Source organism: Apium graveolens, chromosome 5, assembly GCF_009905375.1.
Source record: "Apium graveolens cultivar Ventura chromosome 5, ASM990537v1, whole genome shotgun sequence".
NCBI classification, from domain to species: Eukaryota; Viridiplantae; Streptophyta; class Magnoliopsida; order Apiales; family Apiaceae; genus Apium; species Apium graveolens.
Window position 1 is genome coordinate 278,161,597 of NC_133651.1, and position 13,007 is coordinate 278,174,603.

General features: G+C 33.2%; 2 protein-coding genes across 2 annotated transcripts; one reads left to right on the forward strand and one right to left on the reverse strand.

Annotated features, from left to right (window-relative positions):
- The first annotated feature begins 1,518 nt into the window (after positions 1–1,518).
- On the forward strand, positions 1,519–9,574 carry LOC141659071 (serine/threonine-protein kinase PBS1-like). The gene is made up of 5 exons (XM_074465802.1): positions 1,519–1,942; positions 2,303–2,508; positions 4,461–4,650; positions 7,556–7,947; positions 8,662–9,574. Exons 1-5 carry the CDS (start codon positions 1,828–1,830, stop codon positions 9,133–9,135), a joined length of 1,377 nt encoding a protein of 458 aa, XP_074321903.1. The 5' UTR covers positions 1,519–1,827; the 3' UTR covers positions 9,136–9,574.
- A 292-nt stretch (positions 9,575–9,866) lies between these two features.
- LOC141659072 (bidirectional sugar transporter N3-like) lies at positions 9,867–12,291 on the reverse strand. Its single transcript, XM_074465803.1, has 6 exons — positions 11,919–12,291; positions 11,438–11,474; positions 11,098–11,308; positions 10,818–10,979; positions 10,576–10,695; positions 9,867–10,493 (listed from the first exon to the last, which is right to left on the reverse strand). The coding sequence occupies exons 1-6, from the start codon at positions 11,968–11,970 to the stop codon at positions 10,179–10,181; spliced, it is 897 nt and encodes a 298-aa protein (XP_074321904.1). The 5' UTR covers positions 11,971–12,291; the 3' UTR covers positions 9,867–10,178.
- Positions 12,292–13,007: the final 716 nt, after the last annotated feature.

Consider the following 13,007-nt stretch of genomic DNA (forward strand, 5'->3'; position numbering starts at 1 on the left):
TTATACATGTTAAATATCTTCTGCTGACATTTGTTTATTGATTAAACATATTATTTTGGATTGAGTTTCATAGTGACGACCAAATCCCCTGACCCCGGATTTGGGGCGTTACAGTACAGTTGACATCATTATATCTTATGTGTCAAGCTCTCCTTCAAGAAATTACATCATCAAATTCCATGTGTCAAGCTCTCATTAATTTGATGATGTCATTATCCATTTACAATCTTCTCCTCATTTAATTTACTTTTTTTCAAATCTCTCTCTATCTCTCTTCATTTATACCTCCACTAATTCTCTCTTTTACTAATTTCTCATTCCCTTTTTTCCTCATTTTTATATTCTTGAATTAAATTTTCAATAATTCCCATTACTTCACTAATTTTATCTTATTCAAAATTAATTTTATTTACACAAATATTCATTATTATATTTTATATTTAATAAAAAGTTAATAATCACTATTTGCAGTTTGGGTAATAATATTTTTTAAATTTTTATATTTATATTTATAATTTTATTTTATTCTTATTATTATATTTTAAATATTGTATTAATATATATTGAAATTAAGCTATTTTACAGAAAATAATTAAAATATAAAAGGATATCTGCCCGGGAACTAATCTAGTACTAATAATATCAATCGGGTATCGTAACTATTCATATATATAATTGACTAATAGATATCTTAAAAATTTATTCAGTTGAATAAAGTCCGCTCTTATTCCGAGTAATTACTTTTTATTAAATTTATAATAATTATTTTAAAAAGTTATAATCTCAATAAAATTAATAATTGCACATGTGCGGAAGAAAGACGCACAATAATCTTGGCAGCAATTTATATTGGAACGTCATTACTTGGAAGCTAAATTATTTCTTTTTTATGTTTAAATTTAGCAAAACCAGTACTTTCTCCTTCCTATTCATAAAAAAAATAGTAAAAATTTTATAATATAAAAATTAATTACATCCAATTACATCCATTATTTTCTTTTAGTGTACTAACTTTATACATTAAATATTGATTACTCTCAATATTTATCCACTTTTCTTAATTTTTCCTATAACATTTCTTTTTTTTCTTAATCTCCGTACTTAAAATCAAACTTATAGAAATTAATGTATATTTTTTGGATTCGAATAATTTGGATACGAGTATATTTATATTAAGCAAGTAAGGCTCAAACTGTTTGGGATTATTGTTAAAAATTGTTGTGCTGTTACAAAAGGTACTGTCGAAAAAAATAGTATTGTAAAAATCAGATGATTGTTTGGTAATTTTTTTGATACGTATATAATTTATTCAAAAAATTAAAAATAATGATATTTTTGATAAGGTTTGATGACATCATGTCTACTTCAACAACTGAAAATCAGTTTTTTTTTTTTTTTTTTTTAAATATGAAGGACTTATTTTTTCAAACCGAGTTTTTACCGAAGTGTTTTTAATTGTTTTTGGGGAAAAAAGACACCCTAAATTTGGAAAGGAGAATATTCATAGCATGTGTGAAAAGTAAAGATGAAGAATACATACATAGAAAGCAAAGCAAAGGCAAAGCAAAGCCGGCCGCAGCTCTCTCGACTGACTTTACATTACATCTCCTAATAAATAAATCGTGTTATTGCTCTCACTCAATCCCCTTTGATCTTCATCCACTACTATTTGTTGATTGATGAGTTAGTTAGTTAGTTAGTTTGTTTATACAAGGATTAATAAAGAAAGAAAGAAAGAAAGAATCCTATGTTTCCTTGAGTTATAATTAATCTGGGACCTGGGGTGGGTTTGTGTAAGAAGAGCTTACCGAAGTATTTAGTTGGAAGATGGGTTGTTTTCCATGTTTTGATTCCAAGGAAGAGGAAACTTTGAATCTACAAAAACAGCTCCCAAATGGTCATAACCCAACACAACCCTCCAATATTTCTAGATTGTCTTCTGGTCAGTTCTCTTCTTTTCTCATTCTGCCCTTTGATTCATCTCATCTGCTATCTTCATTCTTTTTTATCACCCCCTCCCCTTTAGACTATGATCTAAACCCCATGTTTAGACTATTGACTTTTAAGATTTTATATTCAACTACTCTTAGCTGCCAGAGATTTACGGGATATCCATATCATTTTAGCATTTTTTTGTTTCTTATTGACTTTATTCTATTTCTATTGATTTCCAGCTCTAGAGATAAGTTGTATTTTCATTCTACATATATGATGTGCCAATTTTGGATTCAGGTTGACTGTGCCACCATCTTAATTATATTTCCAATTGGATCTTTACTACTTGATTTGTTGCAATTTTCAGGAGCCGATAGGCGCAAGTCTAGAAGTAATGTTGGTGCAAAGAGGGAACAAAATGGTCTTAAAGAACTAGCTGATGCTCAAATTGCAGCACAAACGTTTACTTTCCGTGAGCTTGCAGCTGCAACAAACAATTTCAGACCTGAGTCCTTTATAGGAGAAGGAGGATTCGGCCGTGTCTATAAAGGAAGGCTCCAAAGCACGGGTCAGGTAAACTTCCCCCTTTCTAATGGGTAATTTTGTGTTTATTATAATTATTTAATTTTTTCACTTGTAAAATAGAACCTTAAATCTCTTATTTTTAAGATTACTCACTTACATGTTTGATCAATTTATGCCATTTATGGACCATCTTTTAGCATTAGATTTACTTATGTGTTACAGTCCTTGAACTAAATGATCTAACAAAGTTAGTTTTGTCTTCTTCCAATTTTCCTCGAATGCTTGATGGCACTCTTGTATTGCCTGTTGCACTTACTTTTAGTATTTTCTGTTGTACTATTTATTTTGTCAGCAGTGAAAAGGATCGTCTAGTTCATTAGTTGTGTATGTTTTCTTACCGTTATATTTCATTTTCGTTATAATAATAAAAAGGTACCCTGTATAGTTAAAGGGGTTTGTAACTGAGGGTTTAAAATACATATTGAAAAGCTTTAATCTTTAAATTACTTTTTAATTGAATTGAGCAAACTAGTAGGAATTCATTCGAAGTTTGAGATGCTTAGTTATCATTTAATTATTTTTCAGAAGATGATATTTATATACATTATTCTTTCTAAAAAGGAAGACTAGAGTACAACATTCACTATTCTTACACACAAGTCTATATTTGTAAGTGTATTATGATTCCTTTTCTGCATTTTGATTTAAGACTACTTCCTGGGTAGGGATTCTAGGTTTATATGTCAGGCCTTCATGTTTTCTAGTATCATTGCTCCTTTCTCATGTGGATTATACAATATCTTTTGCGTTGATTAGTAGCAATCTGTAAGGCTCTAAAATATTTCCAACCCAATGATAAATTACCACAACTACGCAAGTGCAACTATCTGTTCTTGTGCACTGAGCTTCATCTGATATATTAAAACATCCGGTGTTGGTATGTTACTGAATAAGGACATGGTAACTGTTATCAGTTCTTAATACTGTGTGTATGCAGAATAGTTTGGATTATAATAACATGCATTGCCAGATATTTATTCGGCCTCTTCTAATTGTCACTGCCAGGATTTTAACACATGTAACAGTTCATACTTATACATAAAATATGATACAATTAAAGGATGAATTTATTAAAGAAGACAATAGAGGCAGCAAAAGCATATATCTATATAGGGTCCTCTAAGGTTCCTCTTAGAACCACTTAAAATTAGAACCTTATGAACCAGTTTATAGATTCTTCCGCAGAACATGATATTTATTTTTTAAAATTAATTTGGACATTTTTTTTGCAGATTTATTTTCTCATACGATTGTACGAGTTCAAAATGAATTTTGTTATGAACAAAGATAATTTTTCTTTAAAAATTTTATGTAATATATTAAAGAAATATTTTGTACTGCAGAAGTACATCATATTTAATTCGTAAACAACATATTGTGTTCTGCAGCTGAACAAAAAATATGGTACACTGTAGCAGCACGAATATATATATGCATCATTGATTAAACAATATCTAAGGCTTATGTTGGTGCTAAGTTCTAATTCAGAATAAGGTTTTAATTTGAACCTGACCCTATAGATATATAATATATCAAATATATGTGTAAGTTGTGTAGCTGCTGCATATAGCCCTACTACTACTAACTGCTTGCTTGATTACGAACAATGAGGCTGTGCCTCATTATAAGAAGTAAAACTTACTGCTAGAGTAATTATTACTTTGTAAACTTAGTGCTAGAATAGAAATAACTGGCTCCACATTGATACTTACTGCAGTAATTTTACTTCAGTAATTACTTTATTATTGATACTTCAAAATATACTGAACTTCGTATGACTCATTTGTAACTCTATACCTTAGTTTTGAGAAAGCTGAACTTATTCACATGAATTATATATCCAGCTGATCGTTTTTATTTTGATCATTGTGGTGCGTGAAATTCAATTTTTTTATCTTAAAATTGATTATAACTCAGAGAAATGCGGTTCTTCTAAACAGGTTGTAGCTGTGAAGCAGTTGGATAGAAATGGGCTTCAGGGTAACAGGGAATTCCTTGTTGAAGTGCTGATGCTAAGTCTTCTGCACCACCCAAACCTTGTCAATCTGATTGGATACTGTGCTGACGGGGATCAACGGCTTCTTGTGTATGAGTTTATGCCACTCGGATCACTGGAAGACCACCTTCATGGTAAATCCTGAATGTATTATAATTTTTTCATTCTATTTTTCCTTCATTAGATGGTGGACAGAACCATATATGCTAGACCTTTGCGGACAATAACAGTGAAAACAAATTCAAGGAGGAACAAGAAAAAATAAATGACATTTAAACAAAACACAATTTGACATGAATCAGTGTAGCCACGCACCACAAACCGCAGAAGTCTTATTCATAATAAATTTAAGGTTTTTAAAAGAGAATATCTATAGAATAAGAAACTGGACTAAACTTCCTAAGCGGGTAAATATCCTTCCAGGGGCTTTGCCCCTGAAAACCCCGCAAGCGAGAGCCAGTCAAGGTGCTGCGCTCTTTTACAAGTAACATGGGCAGCTACCAAATCAGGCAACTATTAAACATGCATACTCAACAACATGCTGTTTACCATTGTCAAAATTCATTTTCGTAGTAAGTACATTCAGATTTTGTGTTCTGCATTACGAAGCCCAAGTACATGAAAGTTGATAAATTATGAGAAGATAGTCCAGGGATATTGCCCGAATTAACACAGAAATAGGGATAGATAGCTACTGGCCCAAAATGACAATTTAACAACAGCTGGCCTGTTTTAGCGTACCTCTTACGCATATAGCATATGTGTTTTCATGTAGTTAAACTGCCTTCTTGTTCTTCTTGAAGTTTACGACCTTGACTTCTTCGCCTGAGACTATGGACAAGAATCAAATAGACCATCGAGATAAAAAAATTTGAGGGTATCGCCTGATTTAGATATGACCCAAATTAGACATGAACTTTCAAAACTATGGCTTCAAGTGCAGATTGGGGCTTTGTTTTAATTTAATTTTCTGTTGAAAATAATATTATTTGTTCCTTCTCAAGATCCCATTAACCCATTTTATATCTAGTTAGGAGTTTCACTGCATGTAATGGTGAATGGATGAAGTGCGGATTGGGGCATTTTTAAATTTGGTGTGCTGTTATAATTAATGCTATTTGTTCCTTCTCAAGGCCCCATTAAACCATTTTATATATCTAGTTAGGAGTTCTTGTGCATGTATGATGAATGGATGACTTCATTGAACCAGAAGGGAACAGGGAAGATATAGACAGAGGGTGAGAGAAAAGATAGAAAGTTGCGGAACCTCCACATTGTACTCGGTCCATCTATATGCAGTTATATATTATACTAGATTACTTCTCTGGCGAGGCCCAGTTATATTATTTTTATTATATTTAAAAATAATATTTGAATTTAATATAAATACTATTTTGAATATGTATTGTTGATATATTATATTTAATTTTAAGATATAATAATTACAATTCATTGTATGCATGTATATTAGTGAAATATCTACATTTAACAATTATTAGTTACAATTATTTGTTATTCTTAGTAATATACCATTTTAATTCGACATAATTGATAACTACATGTTTATGTACTTCATTTTTCTTGAAATGGGTTAGATTAGATTTTTAACCAACATTTCAAATTTTAATTATGTAATATAAGATTTTTGAATAATAAAAGAAATTGTAATATTGAACCAGAAGGGAACAGGGAAGATATAGACAGAGGGTGAGAGGAAAGATAGAAAGTTGCGGAACCTCGCATTGTACTCGGTCCATCTATATGCAGTATATATTATACTAGATTACTTCTCTGGCGAGGCCTAGTTATGTTATTTTTATTATATTTAAAAATAATATTTGAATTTAATATAAATACTATTTTGAATATGTATTGTTGATATATTGTATTTAATTTTAAGATATAATAATTACAATTCATTATGTGCATGTATATTAGTGAAATATCTACATTTAACAATTATTAGTTACAATTATTTGTTATTCTTAGTAATATACCATTTTAATTCGACATAATTGATAACTACATGTTTTATTGATGTACTTCATTTTTCTTGAAATGGGTTAGATTAGATTTTTAACCAACATTTCAAATTTTAATTATGTACTATAAGATTTTTGAATAATAAAAGAAATTGTAATATTGAAAGTGAATAAAAATGGAGAAGAAAAGAGGATTAGGGAAAGCAATGATTAAAGAGAGTGTAAAGTAAGTGTTAGATAATCAATTTAATGAGAGAATGGTACATAAGCTTAATTGATGTCAGTTTCTCTGTTTTAGATATATTCAAGATATGTGTTAGTGTTTTTGCAGTGTGGAAGATGGTTAATAGAAGTCTAACTATGTAATGTGTTTTTATATTATCGTAAATTTTAAATGTTATTTGTACAAATGTAATCTTGTAATGTGTTTCAGCCTTGAAAAAAAATATTCACTAGACCAATCATTACACACGTGCTACATGTGTTTCATCTGTGCTGAACTGGGCCATTCTTAAAAAGAGTGCTATGTTCGTTTGTGATGTTCAAAGTCATTATGCAGCTAATTATTGTTCATTAGTAGACACGTGAGTCCTGACTGTTTATCTTAAGGTAGTTCTTCATATATATATTCCCTCTTGCAGTACCTATAGCCAATTAATTTTCCGTTCAGTTGTCGCTGAGCAAGAATCTTGCGAACCTAATTTTCTGTTTTACAAATCAATTTATCATGGTAGATTTAATGCGCTGTAGCAGTTTCCCAAAATAAAAGAATAGAGAAAATAAAGAGTTAAAAGACACTTTCGAATCTTAGTCTCTTCACTGCTCATCACATATACATTGGATGAAATACTGTCCTTTCCTGTTCTGCAGCACAAAAATAGATAAACATGGGGGATATAGACATATATTGTTTTGCACAAACTTGTTGTTTAAAGACTTTACCGTGTTGTAACATCTCTGTGTGAACTAGGATTCCATTTCGGAATATGTGAAAAAACCCGCTTTCCTATGTATTATAAGGAAAATTTCACCTAGAGTTCCTAAATTTCATGTGCAGATCTTCCACCAGATAAAGAATCTCTAGACTGGAACACACGGATGAAAATTGCAGCAGGTGCAGCCAGAGGGTTAGAGTTTCTCCATGATAAGGCAAGTCCTCCAGTTATATATAGGGACTTCAAATCATCCAACATATTATTGGAGGAAGAATTTCACCCTAAGCTTTCTGACTTTGGACTTGCAAAACTTGGTCCTACCGGAGATAAGTCTCATGTTTCCACCAGGGTTATGGGAACTTACGGTTACTGTGCTCCTGAGTATGCCATGACTGGACAATTGACAGTAAAATCTGATGTCTACAGTTTTGGAGTCGTATTCTTGGAGCTTATAACTGGACGTAAAGCCATTGACAGTACTCAACCACAAGGACAACAGAACCTTGTCACATGGGTAATTCACATAATCCAGGCTTTGTGTAGGGCTGTCAAAAAAATTCGAAAAATCCGATATTCGTCCAAAAAATCCGCATTCGTATCCAAAATAGAGCGGATATTATCCGTATCCGAAACAAAGCGGATATTATCCGTATTCGAATCCGACGATTGCGGATACGGATACGGATATAGGCATATTCGTATCCGATAATATCCGTATCCGATAAATATATTTTATATTTAAATATTTAAATAATTTAAAAATATATTATATTAAATTTATAGTATATTTATGTGTATATAAATACATACATATATATATACACGGATATATTATGTTTGTAAAATTTTATAGACATGGAGAAAAAAATCATTTAAGTTCAACAATTTAAAGATAACGATTATATTGAAAAGATAAATAAAAAATTAATTTAAAAAAAATTAAAATATGATTAAATCACTTTATCTCCTATTTTAATTTTTTAAAATGAATTTTTAATTTTTACTATATTTTTTCTAATTTTTTTCATTTTTTTAAAAATTTTAATTAGAAAATAAAAAATCTGATTTAAAATCGGATTCGGATCCGGATCCGGATACGGATATAGGCAGATCCGTATCCGAATTATCCGTTTGATAGCCCTAGCTTTGAGTATAACCTTTTATAGTGCTCTTTGTGTTGGTATAACAATGTATATTATGTTATGTTATTGATGTTCTGTAATTTCAGGCACGACCTCTGTTCAATGACCGCAGAAAGTTTGCGAAATTGGCCGACCCAAGGCTACAAGGTCAGTATCCCATGCGAGGGCTATACCAGGCTCTAGCTGTGGCATCCATGTGTATCCAGGAACAGGCCGCTGCCCGTCCTCTAATTGGGGATGTGGTAACTGCATTATCTTATTTAGCGAACCAGGCATATGACCCTAGCTCAGCTCCTGGAAATGGCTATAGGATAAATGGAGATAGAGATGAGAAAAATAACAGAGGTAGTGGAAGGTTTATAAGGAACGATATTGGGGGAGGATCAGGCCGCAAATGGGACTTGGAAGGTTCTGAGAAGGATGACTCGCCAAAAGAAACTGCCCGGATGCTAAACCGGGACTTGGAAAGAGAACGAGCTGTCGCAGAAGCAAAAATGTGGGGAGAGAATTTGAGAGACAAAAGAAGGGCACAAGGCAGTTTTGATGCTAATAACGGGTAGTATTCGGTTGTACAATGAGTTATAATTTTTGTTCTTATATATTCTTGTAAAACAGGGGAGATGGAGAAACCCCCCCAAGTAGAGCTTTCTTAACTTTGTTTTATATACAGAACATGGAGGCCAGCCCTCCCTTCTTTCTCTTCCGTTTTTATATCTTGTTTTCAACCACACACAGAGAAGCAGCGCAGAGCAGCTCTGAACAGATTTATTATTGAAGTTGAGACTATTGCAAGCAGAAGCACAGAACTGACTTATTTAAGAACATTTTCTCAAGAGGCATCCAAATGGCCTTTCTGTCTAGCTCCGGCATAGTATCTATTCTGCAGAAACAAACAAAAATTGTTGTAAGTTGTAGTCTGTAAGTTGCAGTACTGATTGTAATTGCATTCAAAGGAGCGGAATTTACCACTTGCCTAGCTAGCCTTTGAAAAGCTTAAAACTTATTACTGTCCAAGTCGGATGGAATCCTTTTAGCGTTAATAGTATTCATGGCTGTATCCTCATCGGACTATTGTCGTCGTTTGTACCAAAGACGAGTGATCTTAAAAGTTAATGTTTCGCCGCCTTGGCGTTCATTGACTAAGAAACACGTGTATTAATTAAAAAGAACTTGTTTTGTCTGCATCACAACTTACAAGCTTAAATAACACAGCAGGGGAGCCGTTTTAATAATTGTGTATATATTTCTGTACTCAGTTTCGCAACAAACTTGAAGCTTTGGGGCCATAAAAGATTCACAATTCTTTAAATACGAACATAACATTCGAGAAGGAGAGAAGAAAAGCCTAATAATATGTAAACAAACGTTGCACTTGCATAAACAAATACTACCATGGAAGAAAGAAATGAGTAAACAAAAGCCCCCAAAATTATATAATATACGAAAAGCCCTGCTGCAGTTCAGTGACTAGTTATTGTGGGGCGGAAAGCCTAGATCATCAAGAGTACTTGTGATTCCATCGTATGTAGCAGCACCCAATGGAAGAAAACGTACTCTCTTTCAACAATCTTTCCCCCTTCTCATATTAAAGTTCCAGTAAAATTTACTCATTTTCGCCAGAAACAGGAGCTATATCTTGAGTTGGTTTAGAGTAGTCTGCAATATCCTTGTGCTCGTCTTCGTCGCTGCTAACAACGTTACTGCTACTACAACTACTTGTTTGAGAATCCAGGGGATATACTTGATCAACAGTTCCGGGTACATTTTTGACAATGTCTATGATATTTATGTGTACTTCTGCCACGTGTTTTTTGTCATCAGTCAGCTTGGTTTCCCCCTTGTTTGTATCAGAGTTTCTATATATAGCGTACAACAACATCTGGAGCACTCCCAAGATAAAACCCAGTACGTTTGGAAGCTGCAACATTGATTTACTCAACGTTAGCGTACAGCTTAATACAAACATAAGCCCAATTATCTGTAATATACTATATGCTTACAGCAACACAGGGATCCTTAAGCAGCAAGCCGTACGCAAACCAAACAGTGGCACTGAGTGTGAGGAAAAATGACAAGGAAAGTGGCATGAACTCAACACTCCGCGTCCTTACAACCTGAAACTGCACGTGTGCACAAGTTGAAAATGAAATGATATTGATCAAGTACTAATCGAAGCTAAAATGGTAAGAAATTTCACCAATATATCATCTATATATAAAAGGACAAATAATGAAATATTTACCACAATATATAAAGGCGCAGCAAAAACGCTAATGGAGAAAGTAACGCAGATCCATCCAACAATAAGAACACGATGGTGTCCTTCAAACCACAAGGTTGTGCCCCCAAATATAACACCATACAACACCACGTTCAGAAACACTAGTACTTTCATTGTCTCTTTCTGTAGTGCCATAATATACAATTAGTATCATACTCTTTATGCCCGCAGTATTAATTTTTTTGCGTTACTAGAAAGTTCAAAAAAAAAAGAAATCTATATAAAAGTTGAATTAACTTACCCTAGCTTGCTTTGATGCATAGAAGAGGAAAATGAGAATATAAACAGTTTCTATGACAATTCCGACAGAGTTTACAGAGATGAGAAGGATGGCATTCTTTTTGAGAAACGCGTAGTAAATCCACAGCATAGCACTGAATAAAGCTACTGTATAAGGAAGAGACTGAAACTCCAGTGTTGATTTTCTCTTATATATTTGAATAAACGTCGGCCTGTTTTACAGTTATGGAAATTAAATATTAGTTACATATAGGTCTTCTTAATAGTTGTGTGCGTGTGTGTATATATCGTTCAATTTGTAAAATATATTAAAGAAGACAAGGAGAAGCGAATGAACTTACAGTGGAGCAAAATACACCAATATCGACACAAAGTTACCTGAAACATCAAATAGAAAGAGTCGGAGTTTATTAGTAAACGATAATATCTGCGTGTAATTAATTGTTCATTCTGGTTTGGTTAGTCATGCTGCTGGCATTTGTTGTGTAAACTGGTAGATCATGCAGATTAAACAGCAGAACTATCTGTTGCACGGGTGAGGGGCGCGCTGAGAGAATTCATATATATGCATGAACAAAGTGTCATCGAAAACATACACAGTTCTCATAAGTTGTTTTTAGAGTACATCAATTGCGAACTCATCAAAACGATGGATGGATGGATGGAGTATGAGTGTGCGTGAGTCTAAACTGAGCAAAACAAACATGTGGGGAGTTGTAAAAGATAACTTCTTTATTTTTTGTCAGAAGTTGGGGTGGAGATCCATGCACGATGGGGGCACCAAAGCAGTAGTATAGACATAGGTAGCAGAAGTAAAAATACCTAAGATACCAGCAGTGAAGACCCAAGGGTTGTGAAGGTGAAACAAAGCCATTTCTATGAAGCTCGCTCGCTAGCTAGCTAGGTATCTATATATATATATGAATACAAAGTGTCAAAATTGCAGAAGCTCGGGCCTGAATCGACAACCCCCCAGGTCTAGCTAGAAAGTTCTACTTAATTGAAGCTCATCATGCCGACTGATCAAGGGAAGTAATGAAGGTTGTAGCAGGGCCGTTTTATAAGGGACGATGTGTGTTATGTTATGTATGTAGGCTCACAATTTATATGCCGTGTAGCTAATTCAACTCATGTACTTGTTTAATTCGATATTATTATAAGGACAGTATAGGAATTCAACACATCATCCCTGCTGCATGACATGTCCTCGTTTAACCCTTTCACCAAACTATTCTAACCCCATTACTTTATTACCCTTCCTGCCTCTCTCGCGTGCATCCCCTGCTGTTATAACGCATTTTTGGTACTGTTAATCACATAAAATTTAACAACCTCCTTCGATTTTGGTTTATCATTTTAAGCAGTTATGTTCAATTTAATTTAAAAATCTATGGTGCGATGCCTCCTTTTTTTGAAAATATCATTTTTATTGATCTTGTTGTTATGAATATATGCAAGTATAAATTAACAATCAATTCTATTAGTAGATTAAAATCCAAACACACGCTTTAGAGGCAAGCACCATTATGGATACGTTATGACTTTTAAGTAACATCCAGTTGTCCCTGAAAATGTGTAAATTACATACGTTCTATATACAAACTTGTACAAAAAAAAAACTACTAGAAGAGGCGTTTATGCTTGAGCAAGAAAGCGTGGGAGATGATAAGCTCAAGTGATGAGCGTTTACGTTACGAACATTAAGATTTACGTCTAAAGTTTTCATGAAAACCTGCCTAAAAGCCCCTGTCATTCTCCTTGATATTTGTTTTCTTTTACTTTTCTCGGTTTCTTTTGTTATCAACTTTTGTCCTTTATCCCTCTATCATTGCTCAGCCTTAATCTCTGCCATGGTAGAGCGCAAATGAACATATCAATGATGAATGATGAGTTTTGTCTGAGTCGGAGTTT

Coding starts and splice junctions, on each gene's coding strand:
- LOC141659071 (XM_074465802.1), top strand. CDS start 1,828: ATGGGTTGTTTTCCATGTTTTGATTCCAAGGAAGAGGAAACTTTGAAT. Junction 2,509..4,460: donor GGCTCCAAAGCACGGGTCAG/GTAAACTTCCCC, acceptor TCTTCTAAACAG/GTTGTAGCTGTGAAGCAGTT. Junction 4,651..7,555: donor ACTGGAAGACCACCTTCATG/GTAAATCCTGAA, acceptor TTTCATGTGCAG/ATCTTCCACCAGATAAAGAA.
- LOC141659072 (XM_074465803.1), bottom strand. CDS start 11,970: ATGGCTTTGTTTCACCTTCACAACCCTTGGGTCTTCACTGCTGGTATC. Junction 11,475..11,918: donor CTTCACTGCTGGTATCTTAG/GTATTTTTACTT, acceptor TTGATGTTTCAG/GTAACTTTGTGTCGATATTG. Junction 11,309..11,437: donor TTGGTGTATTTTGCTCCACT/GTAAGTTCATTC, acceptor ACTGTAAAACAG/GCCGACGTTTATTCAAATAT.